Here is a 21,170-nt window from a genome sequence, read left to right as displayed (position 1 = left end):
GACTCAGCTTGAGCATCATTTATTTTTGCCCTGGATCCTGACTAAAACAGAACCCCCAAAACAAACCTCAAACCAAAGCAATAAAGTATTCAGGTAACTTAGCTATACAGATTGATCTTTTTGCTGTTTTGTAACAGAATAAACATATTTTAGAAAGAATATAGGTGAAGAAAACTCATTTTAGTTGAAGAAAGTATGCCACAGAGGGGAAGTAATAGTAAATATTTCATGAGTACAAACTTCAAGCTGAATCTGTCTCTTTCCTGCTCAGCTGTTGCTAGGTTTCTGGGCCTGGAGGGAGAGCAGGCAGGAGTGCAGACTGTCTGATGGGGGTCTTCACACAGCACCGTGAGATCCTGGTGCAGAGACTTACAGAATCTCAGAGAGCGAAGGGCTGTGGGGGCTGTCTGGGCCATTGACGTACAGCACAAAGAGCCACTCAATTTATGAAATGGTTCTAGATTTAACTTGTGTGGTAACTATTTAGAATAGGCCCCCGTGCTGCTGCTGCTACAGTGTGTCTACAAAAAGCATTTATTGGCTATAATATAGTGCTAATTTTCTCTCTGGGGACTTTGAAGAATAGCTAATAATAGCAGCAGGTAACATTCACAGAATGCTCACAGTATGCTGGAGATCATGCTCAAAGCTTGACATGCATCATGTCCCATGACCCTCCCCTAAACTCCATATGGCTACTGTCCTCTTTGTAGAGTGGTGCATGATAGTAGTTGGTGGCATCACTAGTCCAGTTTTACTGATGAGGAAAATAAGGCAGAAAGAAATTAAGGGACTTGTCCCTCATCACACAGATGTTAAGTAATGGAGTAGTTTTACTCTGAACCCCACAGTCTTATCCATTACATGATTCCTTCCTGTTAGAACATCTATGCAAAAATATATACAAACATACAATGCAGAAATACTGCTGTGTGCCTAACAATATACCAGATATGTTGTTCTATGTCACTTAACACACAATAATGCCATTTTAAGTGATGCCATACTTTTCAGTTGTGTCAATATGCCAGTTTGCTTAATCCATCTCATTGTTAGATATTAATTTGCTCTGGTATTTTGGCCTCATAATTCATTTCTAATCCTGACTCCTCTTATATCATAATCTCTTACCTCAACATTTCCTTGAGCTTCGTATCCTCAATTGTAAAGTGATGATCATAATATAATCTGTAGTATTTAAATGTGTAGTAAGGAAAACCAGTTCACTGGAGTTTTTTTGAACAAATTGTTCATTTAAAGATATAAAGGTTAAAATATGCTTTAGCACTCATGTCTCACAAATGGTTTTACTACTACTACTACTAAGTCGCTTCAGTCATGTCTGACTCTGTGCGACCCCACAGACGGCAGCCCACCAGGCTCCACCTTCCCTGGGATTCTCCAGGCAAGAACACTGGAGTGGGTTTCCATTTCCTTCTCCAGTGCATGAAAGTGAAAAGTGAAAGTGAAGTCGCTCAGTCGTGTCCGACTCTTCGCGACCCCATGGACTGCAGCCTACCAGGCTCCTCTGTCCACGGGATTCTCCAGGCAAGAGTACTGGAGTGGGTTGCCATTGCCTTAACATTGATCAAAAACAGTCACTAGTCCAGAAAAAACTCGCAGAATTTTATTTCACTGAGTGATGCTTGTCCTGAGTTATTCAGTATGTAACAGTGTGCAATCAGAAAGGCACTTGGCAGTCCTTCCCTCAAATATATACAGAAGAGCTTTCCTCTGATTGCTCAGTATTTCTGATACATGTGCTTCTGCTGGAGTGTTATGGGCACTAGTAATTCACAGGCAGTTCTTAGAAATGTAAGAGAGGGGCTCTATCTTTGTTACGGGGATGATGCCATATTATCAGCTCCCTATCTTTCTGCATGTTCCAGTGACCTTTGTGAGAGTTTGGTTTAGTGTCTCAATTCTAGTGAGACTCAAACACTGGTACGCTTATCCCTGGGCTTTAAGGAGGACTGAAATAGTACTGTGCTGATGTTTTACTCAACAAGGAAATAATCAGTAAAATTCATCTTTAAAGCAGGTTGTTGCTCTATTTGTAAAAAGGAATCATAAGCAGTTGTAAACAGAACTGAGCCTTTACTGTTTGGATAACCAGAATGTAATTGTTTTCTCCATGAAGGATCCCATGCCAATGACTGAACAACAACAGGCGCATGTGTGTGGGAAAGAGAAACTCTGATTACATTTAGTCATTTTCCTTAAGAAAGAGAAATTTAGTAGCTTTATGTTTCATTATTTTACAGCCAAAACAGGTTGGAACATATCCTCTAAAAGAAAGGTTGCCAATTAGACATAAAGGTTAATGAAAGAATAAGGCCCAATTTAAGATACTTTTTCTTTTATTTAAAATGTTAACTATTACAACACATTGTACAATAAAATACCTTAGAATCACAGTAAAACTTTTTAAATGTCTCTATATAGTCACAAAACATGAAACATGCTGCAGGGATACAAACACAGTTTGATACCAACTCTCAGCACATTTTCACCATGAAAACAAATGGAGAAGCACAGCCTATATGTGAATTTCTTTTCCTTAGTAGTAGCTGATGTGACTGCTTCCAAGAAACAGAAATGATTTCTTTCTTTGGAGAATATATCTTTGATAGGTTTTTACAACTTCATTGAACACTGTGCTTTGGGGAGAAATTACCACTGATTTCTACTTCTGACTGAGTTGTCAGATTAGAATTACAACACATTTTTTTACAACATATATTGCCACAATATGAAAAATAAATACTTCTTGAGTTTTAAACTCAAAACAACAATTATTAAATAAATAATTATTCCTCATAGTGCATGTCTCATTTTACCTTTCCTTGACCACTGACACAAATGAAGCTCAATAAATATGTTAGGTAGTCTATTTACGTCTTCTTTCATAATCCTGCATCACACTCCTTTCATAAGCCACTGAGAACAAAGAGAAGGTAAAGGGTTTGTTAAGAGGATCACTGACACAGATAAACAAAGTTCAAGGCATAGGAAATTTATTTTAAACTCATTACTTTATCCCTCGGAGAAGGCGATGGCACCCCACTCCAGTACTCTTGCCTGGAAAATCCCATGGATGGAGGAGCCTGGTGGGCTGCAGTCCATGGGGTCGCAAAGAGTCAGAGACGACTTTATCCCTGCACTGAAGTATTTCTAAGAGTCTTATTTGTGCATCTTCTGTTCGGGTCTCAGTCTTTATCCTGATTGACAGTGATCTATCCACAGAATTCTTGGTTATTTTGGTTATCCTTATAGACTTAATGCCCTCAAAGTATACTTCCACAATATATTGCAATATTGATTCTCCATAGCTTTCTCAAGCAGTGACAGACACCTTGGTGATTTACAGAAAAGACAGTGCCTAAAGTAAACAGGAATAGTAGGAGGATGAAAGCAAAATGTGGGACTTTTATTCCAGGATATAGTCGACCAACTACATATATAGGTCATGGGCCAAGTCCAGTCTTTTCTTGTAAATAACACTTTATTGGAACATGGCCACACCCATCCATTTATGTATTGTCTTTGCCTAAGTTAGTTACGTGTTGGTTGCTAAGTCGTGTCTGACTCTTTGCGACCCCACGCACTGTAGCCCACTAAGCTCCTCTGCCCATGGAGTTCTCCAGGCAAGAATATTGGAGTGCGTAGCCATTCCCCTCTCCAGGTGTCTTTGCCTACTTTAACATTAAAATGGCAGATCTGAGTAGTTCCTCCAGAGACTGCAAGGTTCACACAGTCTAAAATATTTACCATCTGGCTGTTTACAGAAAAAGTTTGCTGATTTCTGGTATGTGGTGGTGGTGGTTTAGTTGTTAAGTTCTGTCTCATTATTGTGACTTACTGGACTATACCCTGCCAGGCGCCTCTGTCCATGGGATTTCCCCAGCAAGAATACTGGAGTGGGTTGCCATTTCCTTTGCCAGGGGATTTTCCTGATCCAGGGGTCGAACTCATGTTTCCTGCACTGGAGGCAGATTCTTTACCACTAGGCACCAGGATAGGGGTACCTAATAGTGTGAAGGTTTCTTCCTGTCCTCTGGATTCCTTCCAATGACAGACTGTCCATGAGACTAAAAACAATCTCATTGTCTGTAAGTAGGGTAATTGTACCATCTAAATACAACATAGTTTAACTTACCTCCTAGCACCCTAAATGGCCTGTGAAACATTAATTGCTGTTTCCAAAGGTATTTAACATATAGCTAGCAAGTAACTTAAGTACGTTGACTATGTGGAAAGAAAAAAGTACCAAATTATATTATTATATTAAACATAATTTCAAAGGGGTCTGTAGCCACAAAAGAATAAGGATCAGATTGTTGTGATCAAAATACTTACTTCCATTTTTCATTATTTTAGCTAATACTTCATACACTTAGATTTACATGATAAATGATTTTTAAAACTAATGCACTTTTAAAAATTCAGTATGCATGGATAAAATACTGACTTTAAATAGAAAGAACTGTGAAGGACATCAGGAATCATAGATGCCACCCTAACCAATTTTCTCAGTGAGAAGGGTTTGCTGAAAGAGAAGGCAGGTAAAGGCTCCAGCATTGTCGCTTCCCTCCTTTACCACTGAGCAGATGCTCATTAGTATACAGCATTCACTTAAGTGAGGTCAACAGTAAGCTAAATGTTTTTAATAGTGTACATGTACAAAGCTGACAAGCGTTCATAACATAATTCTATTCCTCAGAGAAGGGAGGTAAATGTAAACTGACCAAAGACAGATTAGTGATCAAGCTGGAAAACAATGTCTTAACTGGAAGCAAAGTTCTTACCTGGTCCTTGAACCCTCTAAAACTGTAAATGTTTGTGTGTATGAACTGATGAGGGTTTCCCTGGGAAGATGGTTTCTAGGCTTGTCAGATTGTCAAAGGTGCTTACCACGACAGGGTAAGGATCAGATGGCTGTAGAAGGTGATAGACACTATGGCAACCTTGCCTCAACTAATTATATGCCAAAGTACCTCATTTGTTATAGATTACATGTTTGCCCATGTTTTCCTTTGATTTTTTCTTAACTAAAATGGAGGAGCCAAGATTTAGTCATTGATTGTGATTCATACAATGATTCTATTTAATACTATCTATAATTATATTACTATTTTAAGTACCTTTAATAGCATCTAATTTGTTCCAAATTGCACATGTCTATATTAATTGTAAAGTTAAGCATGTTCTGAAACCTGTATCAGTTCTGAAAATGAAAAGCTGATGACTGGCATGGTTTCAAGAAAACCACAGGTATATAAGGGCTAGTGTACACTTCTGATACATATAATGCCAATGTGGTTTAAACTTATATTCCATTTCTAAAAGCTGGAAGATAATACATAGCAATAAAACAATTTTAGTGTTTCATTATGTACATTCACAACTTCTTTAAAATTGAGAACCCTCCAAATTACTGATGAAGAAATACAAAAGTAGTATCTAAATTTTCAAGGTAGAGAACCAATATATAGGCTAAAATACCTCATTTTTGCTTGACTTTTTAAGATTAGTTAAGTCAGCACATCTTAGTTATAGATTTTCAGGAAACTGGAAATACTCTAAATGGGTAAGATGGGTGATGATTACTTTCTAATTACTTACATGATTAGTATTTTAATTCTAATTTCACTGAAGGTAAACAGAGAATTTGAATAGCTTTCCTAAGAAAAATAACCAATGGATTACAAGGCCTGAAAGAGCTTAACAAAATATCAGTCTCTAGGAAAATGATACAGGGGTTATTTAACCTTGAAAATACTATGATGAATGAGTTAAGAAATGAGTTTTCAGATCTATACAAGTGGCATTTACATACAATATAGAAATTAAAGAAAAGAAAGGAAATATGCAGCCTTTATATCAAGTGAAAGAGTTGTTCAGAATTAAACTGGGTTATGAAGAGAACTGTAGCACTCCTTCTCTTTAAGGGTTTTATAGCCAGGACTGATTATAACCCTCTAGGATAATTTGATGGTTTCTCTTTTTAAGGCACTGGAATGGACTATGTTACTCTCCTAGTGTTAAACATTCATCAGGAGGTATAGAGTATGAGCTATTATAATTTCATAAAGAGCAAGTGATTTGTAAAAGTGGATTTGTTTTTGTTTACTTCTGTGTTAGAAGACTGTCAGATTTAACCTTTTGTAAGACTTTCTAATTAGCTTGGTTTTAATCCCCTCTTCACCTTCCCCACCCCTCTTAGTTCAGTAAGGTAAAATGTAGCTTATTGGACAGATAAAAGAGAAAGGGTATTGGACTAGCCCAAAGATTCGGGTTAGGTAATGATTAAAAGGGGAAGACACTAGGAGTTCGAGAAAGATAGACTGCTGTTGTGTTATTAGCTCGCTCAATCAGCTATAAATCCATTCTTGGATTTATTTATTACAATTAGATTTTTTCAACATAGGTACTCATTTTAATTTTATTATTCCTGTTTAATAGTTTGAAAAGAAGGCCTTAGAGAAAGTAGAGTAGATTTCAGATACTGTTTATGTCCAGTCATGGTTTTATACATACCAGAATTTAAAGCTCTTTTGCCCATTAGTCCAACAAAGGAATCTGTTTTATGCCCTGGAAAAATACATTTAGGGGTATTTTAATATGTATATATCTGAGGAAATAAACTGTTATAACTAGTACCAAGAAAAGCAAGCTTCCAAATATATGCCTATATAATGCATAACTATTTCAAGTTTTGGTGAGCCTGAAGAAATAAAGACTCCTAGTAAGTCTTAGTAAATAAAATAATACAATGAAAGCACTTTTCTCAATTCTATATCTAAATATTAGCAAGTATACTTTATTCATATTCTATTTTATGTGTTTTATATAATGCTTTAAATATTGTTGCTATTTGAGCAAGCTTTGATTTTTAGGAACTCAACTTCACGTATGTGTGATAGAAATAGCCTCATTACTGAATATGCTATATTTCTCAGGAAACTAAAGTTAAGTTAAATCAGAATCCTATACTCAATAATTATAAATTTCTAAAGGTCATTATTTCTATTTCACTGGATTAAAAGAATATTTCCTGTGGAAAAAGTATGTTTTGAATTAATAGAGTACTTTTTTATCACATAGAATTTTGCTATATATAATTCCTTTGAAAGTAAAATCCTGAGAAAATAAATATGAATAATATTTATTTATTTTCAAAGATGAAACCTTTGGAAAGGATTATTATTTTAACTTTAGTGGTAGAATGTCTCTTGGCTTATACTGCATTAGCTTGGTTTATACTACATGGTTGCTATCTTAGTGTGGCCTGCTCTGCCCTTGGTGAGCCAGAATGCAAGTTGGATTGGACTTTGGGCTAAGTGAGTGTGATTAAGATGGATCCCTGGGACCTTCTACAACTCTGGTCCCATTAACCAGGAGACTGCAATCTAGTGACTGCCAAGTGCCACGATTCTGCCACCTTGGCTGCCCTAAGAATGTTTCGCTATGCTTGGAAGGACTGAGGTCTCCCATCCCATCATGGGATCACAAAACTGTTGATGCATTTCTGTCTTTACTTTAGTATGGATTCTCTACTCAGACATTCACTTTATCTTCTTAACTGACTGCTGGATTACTCTAATAAATTACGTCAACATTGAATCCAGCATACTAAAATGAACTTGGAGATGCCTATAAATGCTTCAATTTTTGTTTTTGCTTTTGTTTTTGCAGTGGAAGTGGCAGGGTGAAAATGAGGGAAGAGGAATGTGTGATGGATTTTTACCCCTAGGATTGAAATTCTTACCTAAAACTAACAATTTGTATGAATTAAAGGACTCCTCCCTCCTTCCCTTTTTTCCTCTTCTTTTTTCTTTCTTTAGCAGTTTAAAATAACAACAAATATTTATTATCTCAGTTTCTGTGGGTCAGGAATTCAACAACAGTTTAGCTGGGAGCTAAAGGATTTTTAATATAATGCATCTTTATGGTAGGTATGATATGTTTAAACAACAGAACTTTAAACAATTATGTTCTGGATGTAATTGAGTATCCTCCATTCTTAAATCGTGTTAATTAAAAATATCAAGTCCTACATTACAACAGAAAATTAGATATTATATAAAATGGAATTCAATATATATTTGCATTTGATAAATGTCAAAATAATTTGGAACTTACTTTTGTGAGAAAGCTGGCCATGTCCTATAGAAAGAAAGATAAAATTAGCAAACAATAGATTTGTTTAAAAGGAGCTACATTTTTAAAGAGAATTATAAAACATAGATTTTTAAAATAATGCAACATTTCTCATTCATGTACTATCCTGAGGAATATAGCAGAACCATAAATGCTAACCAAATTATTAATAATAAAAGCAATGTTTTAGCAAAAGGAATAGTTTTAAGTGGTTTACATGGGCCACAGATTCAAACTGAGGTCTGTGAGACTTCTGAAGTCTGCTAATAATTGCCTGACCATACCACGTCTCTTGTTTTCTTATGAGACATGCATTCAAGGTCCATCACCTCTGATTCTCAGGAGAGAGAGAGCAAACACATCTCTTCAATTCAACAGGCATTATCAAGAATCTGTATTTGAGTCCACAAAAGGCTTTCTTCATTTTCACACATGTGCATTCACAATAGTAAAATAAAGATTTATAGAAATGTTTACCATAAAGGGCCTTTAACAGGGCCACTTGCTTTTCAATTGAGGAATCTGACAAGAGACAAATTGACGTTAACCACACATTCCACTGATGGTGTGATGAATTCAAGGAGATTACTCTTCTATCAGAAGACACTGGCAGCTGAATCTACTCTAACCCCAGTGATCTAAAGTCAGTTTTCCACAAGCACTGAGAACCTACTGAGTACCTTGAGCCTTCCTGTTGCTTGTGAGTTTGGATCCTTGGACAAGGAAGCACTTAGCTAAGGTTGGTTCCTGTTCTTGGTGGTTCAGATGGATCTCCCTCCCTCCGTGGGCACATGTGTGTTAGTGAGGTGAGGGCCAGAGTCGCGCCCCAGGAGATATACCCCTTTTAGACTGGAAATCTCTGCTCATAGAGCAAGAGAGACTGGGTGCTCTGAGCACCAGCTAAGAGCGTGGGTGGGAGTGTATGTGTGTGGGTTGCCCAGAGAGACAGGGAGGGACGACTGCCCATCTCACCAGCATCCCGTTTGCCCATCAATCCAAAGAACTGCTGAGGCTTGGGTCTCCGAGCGATTCTCTGCAGAAGATGCTCAAAGGGCTCGGGCATTTCCTCCTAGAGGACAAACACACGGATTATCGGGCCTAAAGGCAACCAGTTCGAGGCACTGGAATTCCGGAGTGCGTTCCAGCCTTGGGCAAATCCCTGCGGTGGGGCCAGGCCAGGACTAGAGAACCAGCTCCAAGGAGAGAGGAAGCCGAGCTTCCTCAAGCCTGGGTGCTCCCTCTCTCCACCCCTCCCCGCCCAGTTGCTGTCCTGCACCTCCGCTTCCTGCTAGCCCAGCCTTGCCATTAGCGGGACGCGCAGTGCCTCCACGCCCTGAGAGCGCTTTCCGTTCTTTGCTCCCAGCACCAGGACCCTCACTCAGCAGCCTCTCAGCTACCGGACTTTGTGTCATCTCAAGCGCTGGCTTCGGCGACCTATCACGGCCCTAAATGCACACAGGTGTGTGTGGCGGGAGGAGGGGAGGGACTAGCCGGGTGTGGTAGGTAAGGTGACAGCGCTTTAGAAGCGACTAGCAGTGCGTGACTCTCACTGTCCCCGCTGCATGTGGGTCCCTCGCGCAAACAGCCTGCGAGCAATCTAAGGAAAACTTGCGGCTACGTCTTCAGGTCAGTAAAATAAAAGTCAAGGCCGGAAGTTAGCTTCCCACCCACCTGCGCCTCTCCAGGCCCCCAGCAACTGGCCACTTGCCCCTGCTTCTGCCTGCGTCGGACGTGCTCTCCTCTGTCTCTGCCCAGCGTTTCCAAACGCCGGGCCCTTTTGCAGCGGGACTAATCCCCGAAATCCGCGTTACCAGGGGATGAAACCTTGTGAGGTTTCCAGTCTTGTGAGGATCCCGGGATTCTTAGGGAGGGTATTATTCCTCCAGAGAGTTCCTGAGTCCCGACCATGGAGAGGAAACTTGGTTCTTGGTTGCGGGACCCAGGGGAATGACGTTCCTTTACAAGCCCTCGCAGCGCGCCCCACTGCCTCTGGCTGTGATCCCGGAGCCCGCTAGGGTAACTAGGATGCTATCGCTGGGGGTGATGGTGGGATGGTGGTAAGTGACAGCTCCTAAACCCGTGAAGAAGGGCACAGGCCATCTAGGGAACGGGTCTCACCTTGATCTGGTCGCTGTCGGACCAGTCGGACCAATAATTGAGATCATCGTTGGCTCCGATTTCTTCTGCAGACAGTTGAGTGGAGATGAAAAAAATCACTGCCAAGGCCACGAGGATTTTCATGTTGGATTTCTGGGAAGAGTAGGGATAAAAGGCAGAGGGGGGGGGAAAGAATTTTTGATTCCATGATAGGACTCAGGGCAGATTGAAACAAGGCAACCCACCTAAAGGGCTAAAGTCCTGCATGTGCACGTTAGGTAAGAAAAGCCCTAAAAGCTTCTCAAATTCCCTTCTTCCTAGACCCCAAATCCCCAGCTTCCAACCATCAATCCATACCTTCAAGCCAGGAGGCTGTGCGGGTGGAAGACAAGGAGGGATAAAGCACTTGGGATACCCGTTTCCTCGCAGCCCCCTAGTTGTCCCCCCGGGTGTTTCCCCGCTGTCCGCAGCAGCAGCCCATCCAGCCCTGCTAGACGCCGCCTCCGAGCGGTGCGCGGTGCGGAAAGCGCGCACTACAGCGCGCGGGCACTTACCGCAGCTGACCTGCCCGGGAGGTTCCTCTGCTGGTCTGAGCACTCGCGGGGCGCTGCGCACTCTCTCGGTCGCAGCAAGGATGGAGGAGGTCAGCAGCGCGCTCTTTTGCCTGCTGGCTGCCGCCCGGTATTTATCCCAGGCTTGCCGAGTCTCGGGACCCACGTGACGCGCTCCCCACGCGACTTTCTGCTCAATATTTAATTAACCGCCTCCTCTCCTTTCGCTTGCGTCTGATTGAGAGTTTCCGAGACGGTAATCCGTCGGTGCGCATAACATCTGGACCCAATTGGGTTCGAAATGACGCAATTATAGGAATATCGAGTTCTCGCCATCCAATACCCAGCGGCCTGTCTTCTTCCGTAGGCATATCTGACGCCCCCTCCCCTCTTTCTTCGGAACGAGGTTCCATGACACCTGAGATTACTCATCAAAGCAAAGTGACTCATTCCTCGGACTTAGGCAACTTTTTCGTGCCGTGAGAGGATAAGTCGCACTTCTAAGGATGGCCAAATAACTTCAGATATTAAAATGTTGTCGGAAATCAGGCTAAGAAAGGAGAACTTCAAGGGGGGGCTGCATTTCCCCCTGCAGAGTATCTTAAGTGTTTCTGAGATACATCTTTCCGTGAGCAGAACAACCTTCTCTCAAATCAACTAGAATACTGGCGTGTTTTTTTTTTTTTTTTTTTTTTCCAGTAATACAAAAAGACTTTCCAGTCCCATAGGATTTCAAAGGATGAAAGATTTATTTTACGTTTTGGAGACGCGGGCATTTAAACGTGGCATTGAACGAAGAACTTTCGTATCAGTGCCATTTTAGGATATCTTTTGTTCCAAGCTAGCTATAGTTACCTTCGAGAAACCCCTAAGATATGTATAGGCTCATTCCTGTTTGTCACTAAAGGTCTTTTAAGATTTCTCGTGTGTGTAATAAGTGTAGTAAAGATGTTAACTGGACAGTCATTATCAATACAAGGCTATTAGGCAAACAGCTTCTGTACAGATATCACAGGTTTTCATGAGCCCATGGTTTGCCTTGAAGACTAAATGACTGTTGTATCTGGGGTGATGTTGTGTTCTCCCCTTTCCTTAGTAAACACTATGTTTTCCAGTTGATTCTGATGTTCTTAGTATAGTGCATAAAGGAAATAATTTATTGCAACGGACTTGAAGCCACGATTTTTTCTCTATTATTTGTTGTTCTTTCTTAAGTAACCCTGATGTTTGAATTTTTGTGTGTGTATCTCATTTCTTTATGCCTAGCCTCACAACAGGAGGCATTCTATTCTTTCTCTTTATAATTTTTTATATGGAAAATTATAAACTTGTACAAAAGTAGAGAGTCATCCACTTGAAACAATTTGCAAGTTTCACTTTGTATTTCTCCACAACTCAGATTATTTCAAAGCAAATCTCAGACATAATTTCAACTCTAAATATTTTGTCATGTCTATACAAAGGATAAAAAAATATAAGAACTATGCTATTATTCCACCTAAAAGCAACATAAAATAAAATAATTCTTTATATTAATGTCCAGTGTTCAAATAGTCCTCACTGTTTTATGGGTCCCTCCCCCATACATGGAGAAGGCAATGGCACCCCACTCCAGTACTCTTGCCTGGAAAATCCCATGGATGGAGGAGCCTGGTGGGCTGCAGTCCATGGGGTTGCTAAGAGTCGGACACGACTGAGCAACTTCACTTTCACTTTTCACTTTCATGCATTGGAGAAGGAAATGGCAAGCCACTCCAGTGTTCTTGCCTGGAGAATCCCAGGGACGGGGGAGCCTGGTGGGCCGCCATCTCTGGGGTTGCACAGAGTCGGACACGACTGAAGGGATTTAGCAGCAGCAGCAGCAGTAGCAGCCCCCATACACTTTACTAGTTGAAATCAGAATTGTAACAAAGTTTATAAATTGCAATTAGTTCACATATCTCTTAAATCTTTCCTAATCTATAGTCCTCTCTCTCTCTCTCTCTCTCTCTCTCTCTATTTTATAGGTAAGAACTGCTCAGGATAGCGTCCTGAGTTTGGGAGTTTGCTGATTGCCTCCTAATGGTTTAACTTGTTCCTCTGTTCTATTTCCAGTTAATTGGTATTTGTATCTAGAAGTTTAATGTCATCTTGGTTTGCTTTTTTTGACAAAGTTACTCTGCATGTGGTGTTAGGAAGCACATGATATCTGGTTGTTTCTCCTTTTGAGAGTTAGCAGCTGTTGCTGACCATTTTGGATCCATTAACTTAGTAGTACTTTCAAAATAGTGTTACTATGATTTTATCATTCACTTTTTATTTATTATTCAACCTATTCCTTCCATATAAAATTTTTTCTCAACAATTATGTAGTTACTCTAAGACATGACTAATATAGGAAAGATAGGATAAGTGCTTGATTACTTCCTTTTACCAATTATTAAAATAATGAGTTGGTAAATTAATACATTCAAATATGGCCCTCCCTCCTCCAAATTTAGTATCATTATGACCTCATTTATTTAAACACAATTGAAGTATTTCCATTCTTCAAAGAAAAATAGAAGGCCTCCTTTTTTTTATTTTTAAAAATTTATTTATTTATTTTAATTGGAGGCTAATTAATTCACAATGTTATAGTAGTTTTTGCCATACATTGACATGAATCAGCCATGGGTGTACATGTGTCCCCCATCCTGAACCCCCCTCCCACCTCCCTCCCCATCCCATCCCTCAGGGTTGTCCCAGTGCACTGGGTTTGAGTGCCCTGTTTCAAACATGGAACTTGGACTGGTGATCTGTTTCACATAAGGTAATATACATGTTTCAATGCTATTCTCTCAAATCATCCCACCCTTGCCTTCTCCCACAGAGCCCAAAAGTCTGTTATTTATATCTATGTCTCTTTTGCTGTCTCACAAATAGGGTCATCATTACCGTCTTTCTAAATTCCATATATATGCATTAATATACTGTATTGCTGTTTTTCTTTCTGAGTTACTTCACTCTGTATAATAGGCTCCAATTTTATCTACCTCATTAGAACTGATTCAAATGCATTCTTTTTAATAGCTGAGTAATATTCCATTGTGTATATGTACCACAGCTTTCTTATCCATTCATCTGCTGATGGACATCTAGGTTGGACATCTAGGACATTCCATGTCCTGGCTATTGTAAACAGTGCTGCAATGAACATTGGGGTACATTTGTTTCTTTCAATTCTGGTTTCCTTGGTGTGTATGCCCAGCAGTGGGATTGCTGGGTCATATGACAGTTCTATTTCCAGTTTTTTAAGGAATCTCCACACTGTTCTCTATAGTGGCTGTACTAGTTTGCATTCCCACCAACAGTGTAAGAGGGTTCCCTTTTCTCTGCACCCTCTCCAGCATTTATTGCTTGCAGACTTTTTGATAGCCATTCTGACCGGTGTGAGATGGTACCTCATTGTAGTTTTGATTTGCATTTCTCTGATAATGAGTGATGTTGAGCATCTTTTCATGTGTTCATTAGCCATCTGTATGTCTTCTTTGGAGAAATGTCTGTTTAGTTCTTTGGCCCATTTTTTGATTGGATTGTTTATTTTTCTGGAATTGAACTGTGTGAGCTGCTTGTATATTTTTGAGATTAATTCTTTGTCAGTTGCTTCATTAGCTATTATTTTCTCCCATTCTGAAGGCTGTCTTTTCACCTTGCTTATACTTTCCTTCGTTGTGCAAAAGCTTTTAAGTTTAATTAGGTCCCATTTATTTTTGCTTTTATTTCCAATACTCTGGGAGATGGGTCATAGAGGATCCTGCTGTGATTTATGTTGGAGAGTGTTTTGCCTATGTTTTCCTCTAGGAGTTTTATGGTTTCTGGTCTTACACTTAGATCTTTAATCCATTTTGAGTTTATTTTTGTGTATGGTGTTAGAAAGTGTTCTAGTTTCATTCTTTTACAGGTGGTTGACCAGTATTCCCAGCACCACTTGTTAAAGAGATTGTCTTTTCTCCATTGTATATTCTTGCCTCCTTTGTCAAAGATAGGGTGTCCATAGGTGTGCAGATTTATCTCTGGGTTTTCTGTTTTGTTCCATTGATCTATATTTCTGTCTTTCTGCCAGGACCATACTGTCTTGGTGACTGTAGCTTTGTAGTATAGTCTGAAGTAAGGCAGGTGGATTCCTCCAGTTCCATTCTTCTTTCTCAAGATTGCTTTGACTATTCAATATTGTTTGTATTTCCATACAAACTGTGAAATTATTTGTTCTAGTTCCTGGTAGGGATTACATTGAATCTGTCGATTGCTTTGGGTAGTATACCCATTTTCACTATATTGATTCTTCCAATCCATGAACATGGTATATTTGTCCATCTATTTGTGTCATCTTTGATTTCTTTCATCAGTGTTTTATAGTTTTCTATATATAGGTCTTTTGTTTCTTTAGGTAGATTTATTCCTAAGTATTTTATTCTTTTCATTGCAATGGTGAATGGAATTGTTTCCTTAATTTCTCTTTCTGCTTTCTTATTGTTAGTGTATAGGAATGTAAGGGATTTCTGTGTATTAATTTTATATCCTGAAACTTTACTATATTCTTTGATTAGCTCTAATAATTTTCTGGTGGTGTCTTTAGGATTTTCTATGTAGAGGATCATGTCATCTGCAAACAGTGCAAGTTTTACTTCTTCTTTTCCCATCTGGATTCCTTTTATTTCTTTTTCTTCTCTGATTGCTGTCGCTAAACCTTCCAAAACTATGTTGAATAGTAGTTGTGAGAGTGGGCACCCTTGTCTTGTTGCTGACTTTAGGGGGAAAACTTTCAATTTTTCTCCATTGAGAATAATGTTAGCTGTGTGTTTATCATATATGGCTTTTATTATGTTGAGGTATGTTCCTTCTATGCCTGCTTTCTGTAGAGTTTTTTTTTATAATCATAAATGGGTATTGAATTTTGTCAAGGACTTTCTCTGCATCTATTGAGATAATCATATGGATTTTATCTTTCAATTTGTTAATGTGGTGTATCACATTGATTGATTTCTGAATATTGAAGAATCCTTGCATCCCTGGGATAAAGCCCACTTGGTCATGATATATGATCTTTTTAATATGCTGTTGGATTCTGTTTGCTAGAATTTGTTGAGGATTTTTGCATCAGTGTTCATCAGTGATATTGGCTTGTAGTTTTCTTTTTTTGTGGCATCTTTGTCTGGTTTTGGTGTTATGGTGATGGTGGCCTCATAGAATGAGTTTGGCTGTTTACCTGCAACTTTCTGGAAGAGTTTGATAGAGTTTGATAGGATAGGTGTTAGCGCCTCTCTAAATTTTTGATAGAATTCACCTGTGAATCCATCTGGTCCTGGGTTTTTGTTTGTTGGAAGACTTTTGATTATAGTTTCGATTTCCATGCTTGTGATGGGTTGATTAAGATTTTCTGTTTCTTCCTGGTTCAGTTTTGGAAGGTTATACTTTTCAAAGAATTCATCCGTTTCTTCCAAGTTGTCCATTTTACTGTCATATAGTTGCTGATAGTAGTCCCTTATGATCCTTTGTATTTCTGTGTCGTCTGTTGTGATTTTTCCATTTTCATTTCTAATTTGGTTGATTTGATTCTTCTCCCTGTTTTTCTTGATGAGTCTGGCTAATAGTTTGTCAATTTTATTTATCTTCTCAAAGAACCAGCTTTTAGTTTGTTGATTTTTGCTATAGTCTCCTTTGCTTCTTTTTCATTTATTTCTGCTCTGATTTTTATGATTTTTTTTTTCCCCTCTGCCAACCCTGGGGTTCTTCATTTCTTCTTTTTCTAGTTAGAAGCAGGGCTCCTTCTAATCAGTACTCAAATTATCCCATTTCCTGGCCAGAAGAAGAAAGGTGATCAGAAGGTGTCTTTTCAAATTGACTCCTGAGGTTTGATATGCCTTAAACAGGCTTTGATGGCTTTCTTGTTTTTAGTGAGACAGGATATTCCAGGTTTAAGTTGTGTATTTCTGCCTCAAACCTGCAATTTGAGGCAAACCTTAAATTTGCTTTTAAAGAGCTCTTGTTTCTTTTGCATTAGAAATGAGAATTAGAGACCATAATCTAGGTATTATGGGTGCACACTGCTATGAATTCTTCATTGTTTCAAGAGTTTTTCAATGAATAGAACTGAAAATATGTGTGTGTGTGTGTATGTTTTAAATCATGAATATATTCTGACACTTTCTGTTCCAATCAGGATACTATCAGGTCTTTCCTTAACATTTTCATTTTTCCATCTTGCTTTCTATGCCCCAAAACCCCAGTTCCCAATGACATCAACATCATTACTCAGTTGCTTTATCTCAATACATGATGCCAACATAATCAATAATATGATTGTTAGAAACATACTAAGAGTTTTATTGCATTTTTTAAATCTTTAGATATATCACACAGGGTATGTTCAGTCAATTTACTGTGTGTTAAAGTCATTTTAAAACTTCTCTGTATGATTGTGGTATCAACTCTAATATACACAGGCTCATTTCTCTCACCTTGCTCTTGAGTTTTAGGAATTGCTTTCATTAGAATTATGTAAAGTACATAGTTCTAAACTCAAATATTTGAAACACAATATGTTCAAAGAAGTATAGTTTCAATACCTGTTCCTTCACCCTCTTCCTTCTAGTAACTCTTTCTTTTAGGGTTTTAGTCTATCCTTTTATTATTTTTATTGTTGTTGTTATTACATTATAAGCAAATATGTGTCATATCCCTCTCTGTCTTTTCATACATAAAGTGGGGCATTTTAGATTATTTTTTTTCAGAGTTGCTGATGTGCTTTATGAAATAAACACAGCTATTTCACAAATTCTTCCCTGTTAGCTCAATATAACCAGGTGCATAACTCTGTTCAGATGCTGTCTGTTGTATTAATAAATGTGCCACAGTACATTAAAAGAAAAAGCTATTTCATAGAATTGAGTAATAAACAATAATGAGATAAAAATTGATCAAAGAATACATTTCCCACCTTTCTATGTCATTCATTAATTGCTAACTTAGTGCTTCTAGTAAGGTCATGCACTTATTGATACACTTTCTCCTTGAACATTACATGATTTGGGCTATTTATATTCTTTATTTCCTTTATTTGGGATATTTATACTCTTTATTTTATTTACCAAAACACTGAATTTATTTAAAAATGTCCATATCAGTAAAATACATATGTCTGCGAAGTAGAATGGTGAAAAAGCAAAAAGTAACAAATCAACTTTTGTGTTTTTAAATTAAAAACATACAGGAAAATGCAAATAAAAAATACTGCAATTCATTTTCTCATAAGCTAGAATAAAACAGTTAGCATCTTGATCTGCTGCTTGCAATTTTTAAAGGGAAAAAAGTCACCTAATGTTTTTTTTTGTAAAATAAGACATGTTCTTTTTAAAAAATAAAGCAATGCAGAAAAATACAATAATGTGTTTTAAAAATTACCCCAAACTCAGAAATTATCACTCTTAACCTTATTTGAATATATTTCTATGCATAAGTTGAAGAATGTAGCGGTAGTCACAAATAAATAAAAGTTACGAAAGTAGGATGATTCCTACTAGGAAATATTTTTAATAAAAGATAGTTCCTTATATTTTATTTGACTTTAGTAGAAGATAAAAATGAAAAATGTTTCTTCACCACAAGGTATTTTTTCCATAAAAGAATCTATTAATGCTAAAAAAAAATTTAGAAATAAATTTAAGAGGCTAGTATGGAACATTTAAAAAATACATATATTTGGAGAGTATCTATTTATTTCTTGTTTTAAAAGATGAGGGCATTAGCACTCAAAGGTCCTCCCATCTCCCTTACCCCCACCTCCTAATTTTTATAGTTATGTTATTATTTTAACATTATTCAAGTTTATAACATTTACAATTATTTTTGCTACTCTACTTTCATTGGTTGTCTTCTATTCATCCTATATTTAAACAGACTTACGTTCACCACAATTCTTTTAATTTAGCTTTGCCATTGTCAAGTTTATTTTCAATCATCTTTTATTTGACTGGATGTTGCTGTCAAGCAACTTTTTTCTTCCTCAAGAAGAAATGAAACATACTGCATTCACTGAGTTCTTTCATGCCAGTGAATGCCTCTCAGTGGTTCCTATGCTTGAATGGCATCTTGAATAGTTGTAATATTTTTATTTTATTTTGTTTTATTTCATTCTATTTTATTCTATGCTGCTCCCCAGGGGCGTGTGAAACTTCCTTGACTAGAAATTGAAACTGCACCCCATGCAGTGGAAATGCAGATTTGTAACCACTGGACCATGAGGGAAGTCCAGTTAAAATATTTTAAAATTAAATTTCATCTTTCTCAGCACTTTATGGACACTTCTTCATTGTCTTGTAGAACTGAGTGTTGTGGAGAATTCTGAGGTGGGATAATGTTTCCTCCTGCTTAGATATGATTTGCTGTTTTGCTTAAGTATCTGAGGAATTCTTTCTTTATCCTTTACATTTAATAGTTCACTTAGGATATGTCTTATTGTTGGTCATTTCACATTTAATTTTCTTAGTGTGTCATGAACTTTTTGTTTTGCAGATTATTCTCTGTTCATTTTGGGGAAATTCTATTGTATTATGTCTTTGTGAATATACCTTTAAAATGGAAATTCCACTTCAAGAATATTATTATCTTTTTTTTGATCATAATATATTTTATTATGTATATAATATTGTAATATGTACATTTCATATCTGCAATATTCTTCCAAACTTCTTTCTTTACTCTTTTCCTTCACATTCACTTAGATTATCTTACCTTTTCCTCTTTTTGTCAGTAATTGACTTTTGTGTCAGTAATTCATCTTGCTGAATCTAAACTGCTTATTATTTCCATAAACGTTACATAGTCCCTAATTTGTTCTTGCAGACTAGTAATTTCCTTTTTGTCATCTCATTTAATTACTTTATTATTTTATTGGTATAATCTTATTTTATTGAATTTATGTTATTATTAAGGTGTTCTTGGTGTTAAGTAATTGAGCGAGTTTCGTTGTGTTTCCTGAGTTGTGTTTTCTTCAAGTTCAGTGGTAAAATGCATGAGTTTTGAGCCCATGCTAATGATATAAATACAGGCTTAGCCACTTGATAGCCATGTCTCAATTTCCTAATCTGTCAAATAGGATGATAAATAGTACTTACCTCATAAGGTTGCTATGGGAGTTAAATGTGTAAATACACATGAGGAGTAAAGAACAGTGCTCAGTACATGCAATGAACATTTAACTATTATCATTATTCTAGGTGGCTATGTGTGTGTGCATGGTTTACTCAACGTGGCTAGGGCTATTTTTCCAATTGTTTGGTTAAATGACAGTCTAGATATTGCCATAAAGGTTTTTTTTATTGTTGTTTTTTTTTTAGATGTGATTAGCATTTGAATCGGTAGACTTTGGGTAAAGCCATTCTTCTACATTATATGGGTGAGATCTGTCCAATCAGTTGAAGGTTTTAGGAGAAAAAACAGGTTCCCTAAGAAAGAAGGAATTCTGCCTCCAGACTGCTGTTGGACCCAATACATCAAATTCTTTCTGAGTTTCCAGCCTACCAGGCTGCTCTGTAAATCTCAGATTTCCCAGTCCCCAAAACCGTAGGAACTAATTCCTTAAAAAGTTTAATTGATTCCTTAAAAACCAGCCTCTCCTTTTCTTTCCTTCTTAACACACACACACACACACACACACACACACACACACATACCGTGCCCCACCCCCAACCCCCTTACTGGTTCTGTTTCTCTGGAGAATCCTAAGCAGTGTGTAATATATTTGCACAGTTTCTGGGCCATTCTCTTCATCTAGATTTGCTAGGATGATTCTGGACAGAACAGGCTTGACTGTTTGCCTCTATTTAATACTGGAGGGTTTTTCCCTTCTGAGGACTAGGAATGTTGCCCTCTGTTCACTTTTGTTAGCCTGAGGAAATGACAGGGGAGGCAAACTTGGATGAGGTATGGTGTGGTCTGAACACCATTATCTCTGCTCTTTCCCCTGAGATTCTGTGAAGTGTATTGTTCCATGTCAATTCCCTGGGTGGAAGGACTGTTCCTATCTTGCAAGGGGCCCTTGGACTGAGTTCTGTGTGCCTGACAGCTTCGCTCCGCTTCCCTGAGTGTCAGCTCTGTTCTCTTCCCTGGGGTCACCAGTTTCTCTCAGCCACTTGTATTCTTCATGTTTTGGAAGAAAATAATGATCTGCCCATTCATGTGTAGCATCATTGAGAATTCTCCGACTTGTGTCAATTTACAAACAAAACTCTTGGCAGGAGATGGCAAGGTTAGGGACTCTTGTGGAGCCAGGCAGTGATGGGCCTCTTTGCTCCAGAGTTTTCTGCTTCTTTCATTGGTTACAGGTTCTTGAAGATTAGT

General features: G+C 38.0%; 1 protein-coding gene and 1 long non-coding RNA gene across 5 annotated transcripts in view; one reads left to right on the top strand and one right to left on the bottom strand.

Annotated features, from left to right (window-relative positions):
- Positions 1 to 21,170, top strand: part of LOC129658927 (uncharacterized) — a 132,650-nt gene that overhangs the window by 22,101 nt on the left and 89,379 nt on the right. The window lies entirely within an intron of this gene.
- TAC1 (tachykinin precursor 1) lies at positions 2,350 to 11,018 on the bottom strand. 4 transcript variants are annotated; one of them, XM_055589799.1, is made up of 7 exons: positions 10,815 to 11,015; positions 10,282 to 10,413; positions 9,136 to 9,232; positions 8,641 to 8,685; positions 8,146 to 8,169; positions 6,541 to 6,594; positions 2,350 to 2,940 (listed from the first exon to the last, which is right to left on the bottom strand). In XM_055589799.1, the coding sequence occupies exons 2-7, from the start codon at positions 10,402 to 10,404 to the stop codon at positions 2,891 to 2,893; spliced, it is 393 nt and encodes a 130-aa protein (XP_055445774.1). In that variant the 5' UTR covers positions 10,405 to 10,413; positions 10,815 to 11,015; the 3' UTR covers positions 2,350 to 2,890. The 4 variants fall into 4 exon arrangements, with proteins under 4 accessions (XP_055445774.1, XP_055445775.1, XP_055445777.1 ...); XM_055589800.1 differs by lacking the exon at positions 8,641 to 8,685 and having other exon boundaries at positions 10,815 to 11,018; XM_055589802.1 differs by lacking the exon at positions 6,541 to 6,594 and having other exon boundaries at positions 10,815 to 11,017.

Source organism: Bubalus kerabau, chromosome 8 (genome assembly GCF_029407905.1).
Source record: "Bubalus kerabau isolate K-KA32 ecotype Philippines breed swamp buffalo chromosome 8, PCC_UOA_SB_1v2, whole genome shotgun sequence".
Taxonomy (NCBI): Eukaryota; Metazoa; Chordata; class Mammalia; order Artiodactyla; family Bovidae; genus Bubalus; species Bubalus kerabau.
The sequence above is the reverse complement of the archived record's forward strand: the minus strand, read 5'-3'. Positions and strand labels throughout refer to the sequence as shown.

Coding starts and splice junctions, on each gene's coding strand:
- TAC1 (XM_055589799.1), bottom strand. CDS start 10,404: ATGAAAATCCTCGTGGCCTTGGCAGTGATTTTTTTCATCTCCACTCAA. Junction 9,233..10,281: donor CCGACAGCGACCAGATCAAG/GTGAGACCCGTT, acceptor TTTGTCCTCTAG/GAGGAAATGCCCGAGCCCTT. Junction 8,686..9,135: donor GATGGGCAAACGGGATGCTG/GTGAGATGGGCA, acceptor GTCTCTTGTCAG/ATTCCTCAATTGAAAAGCAA.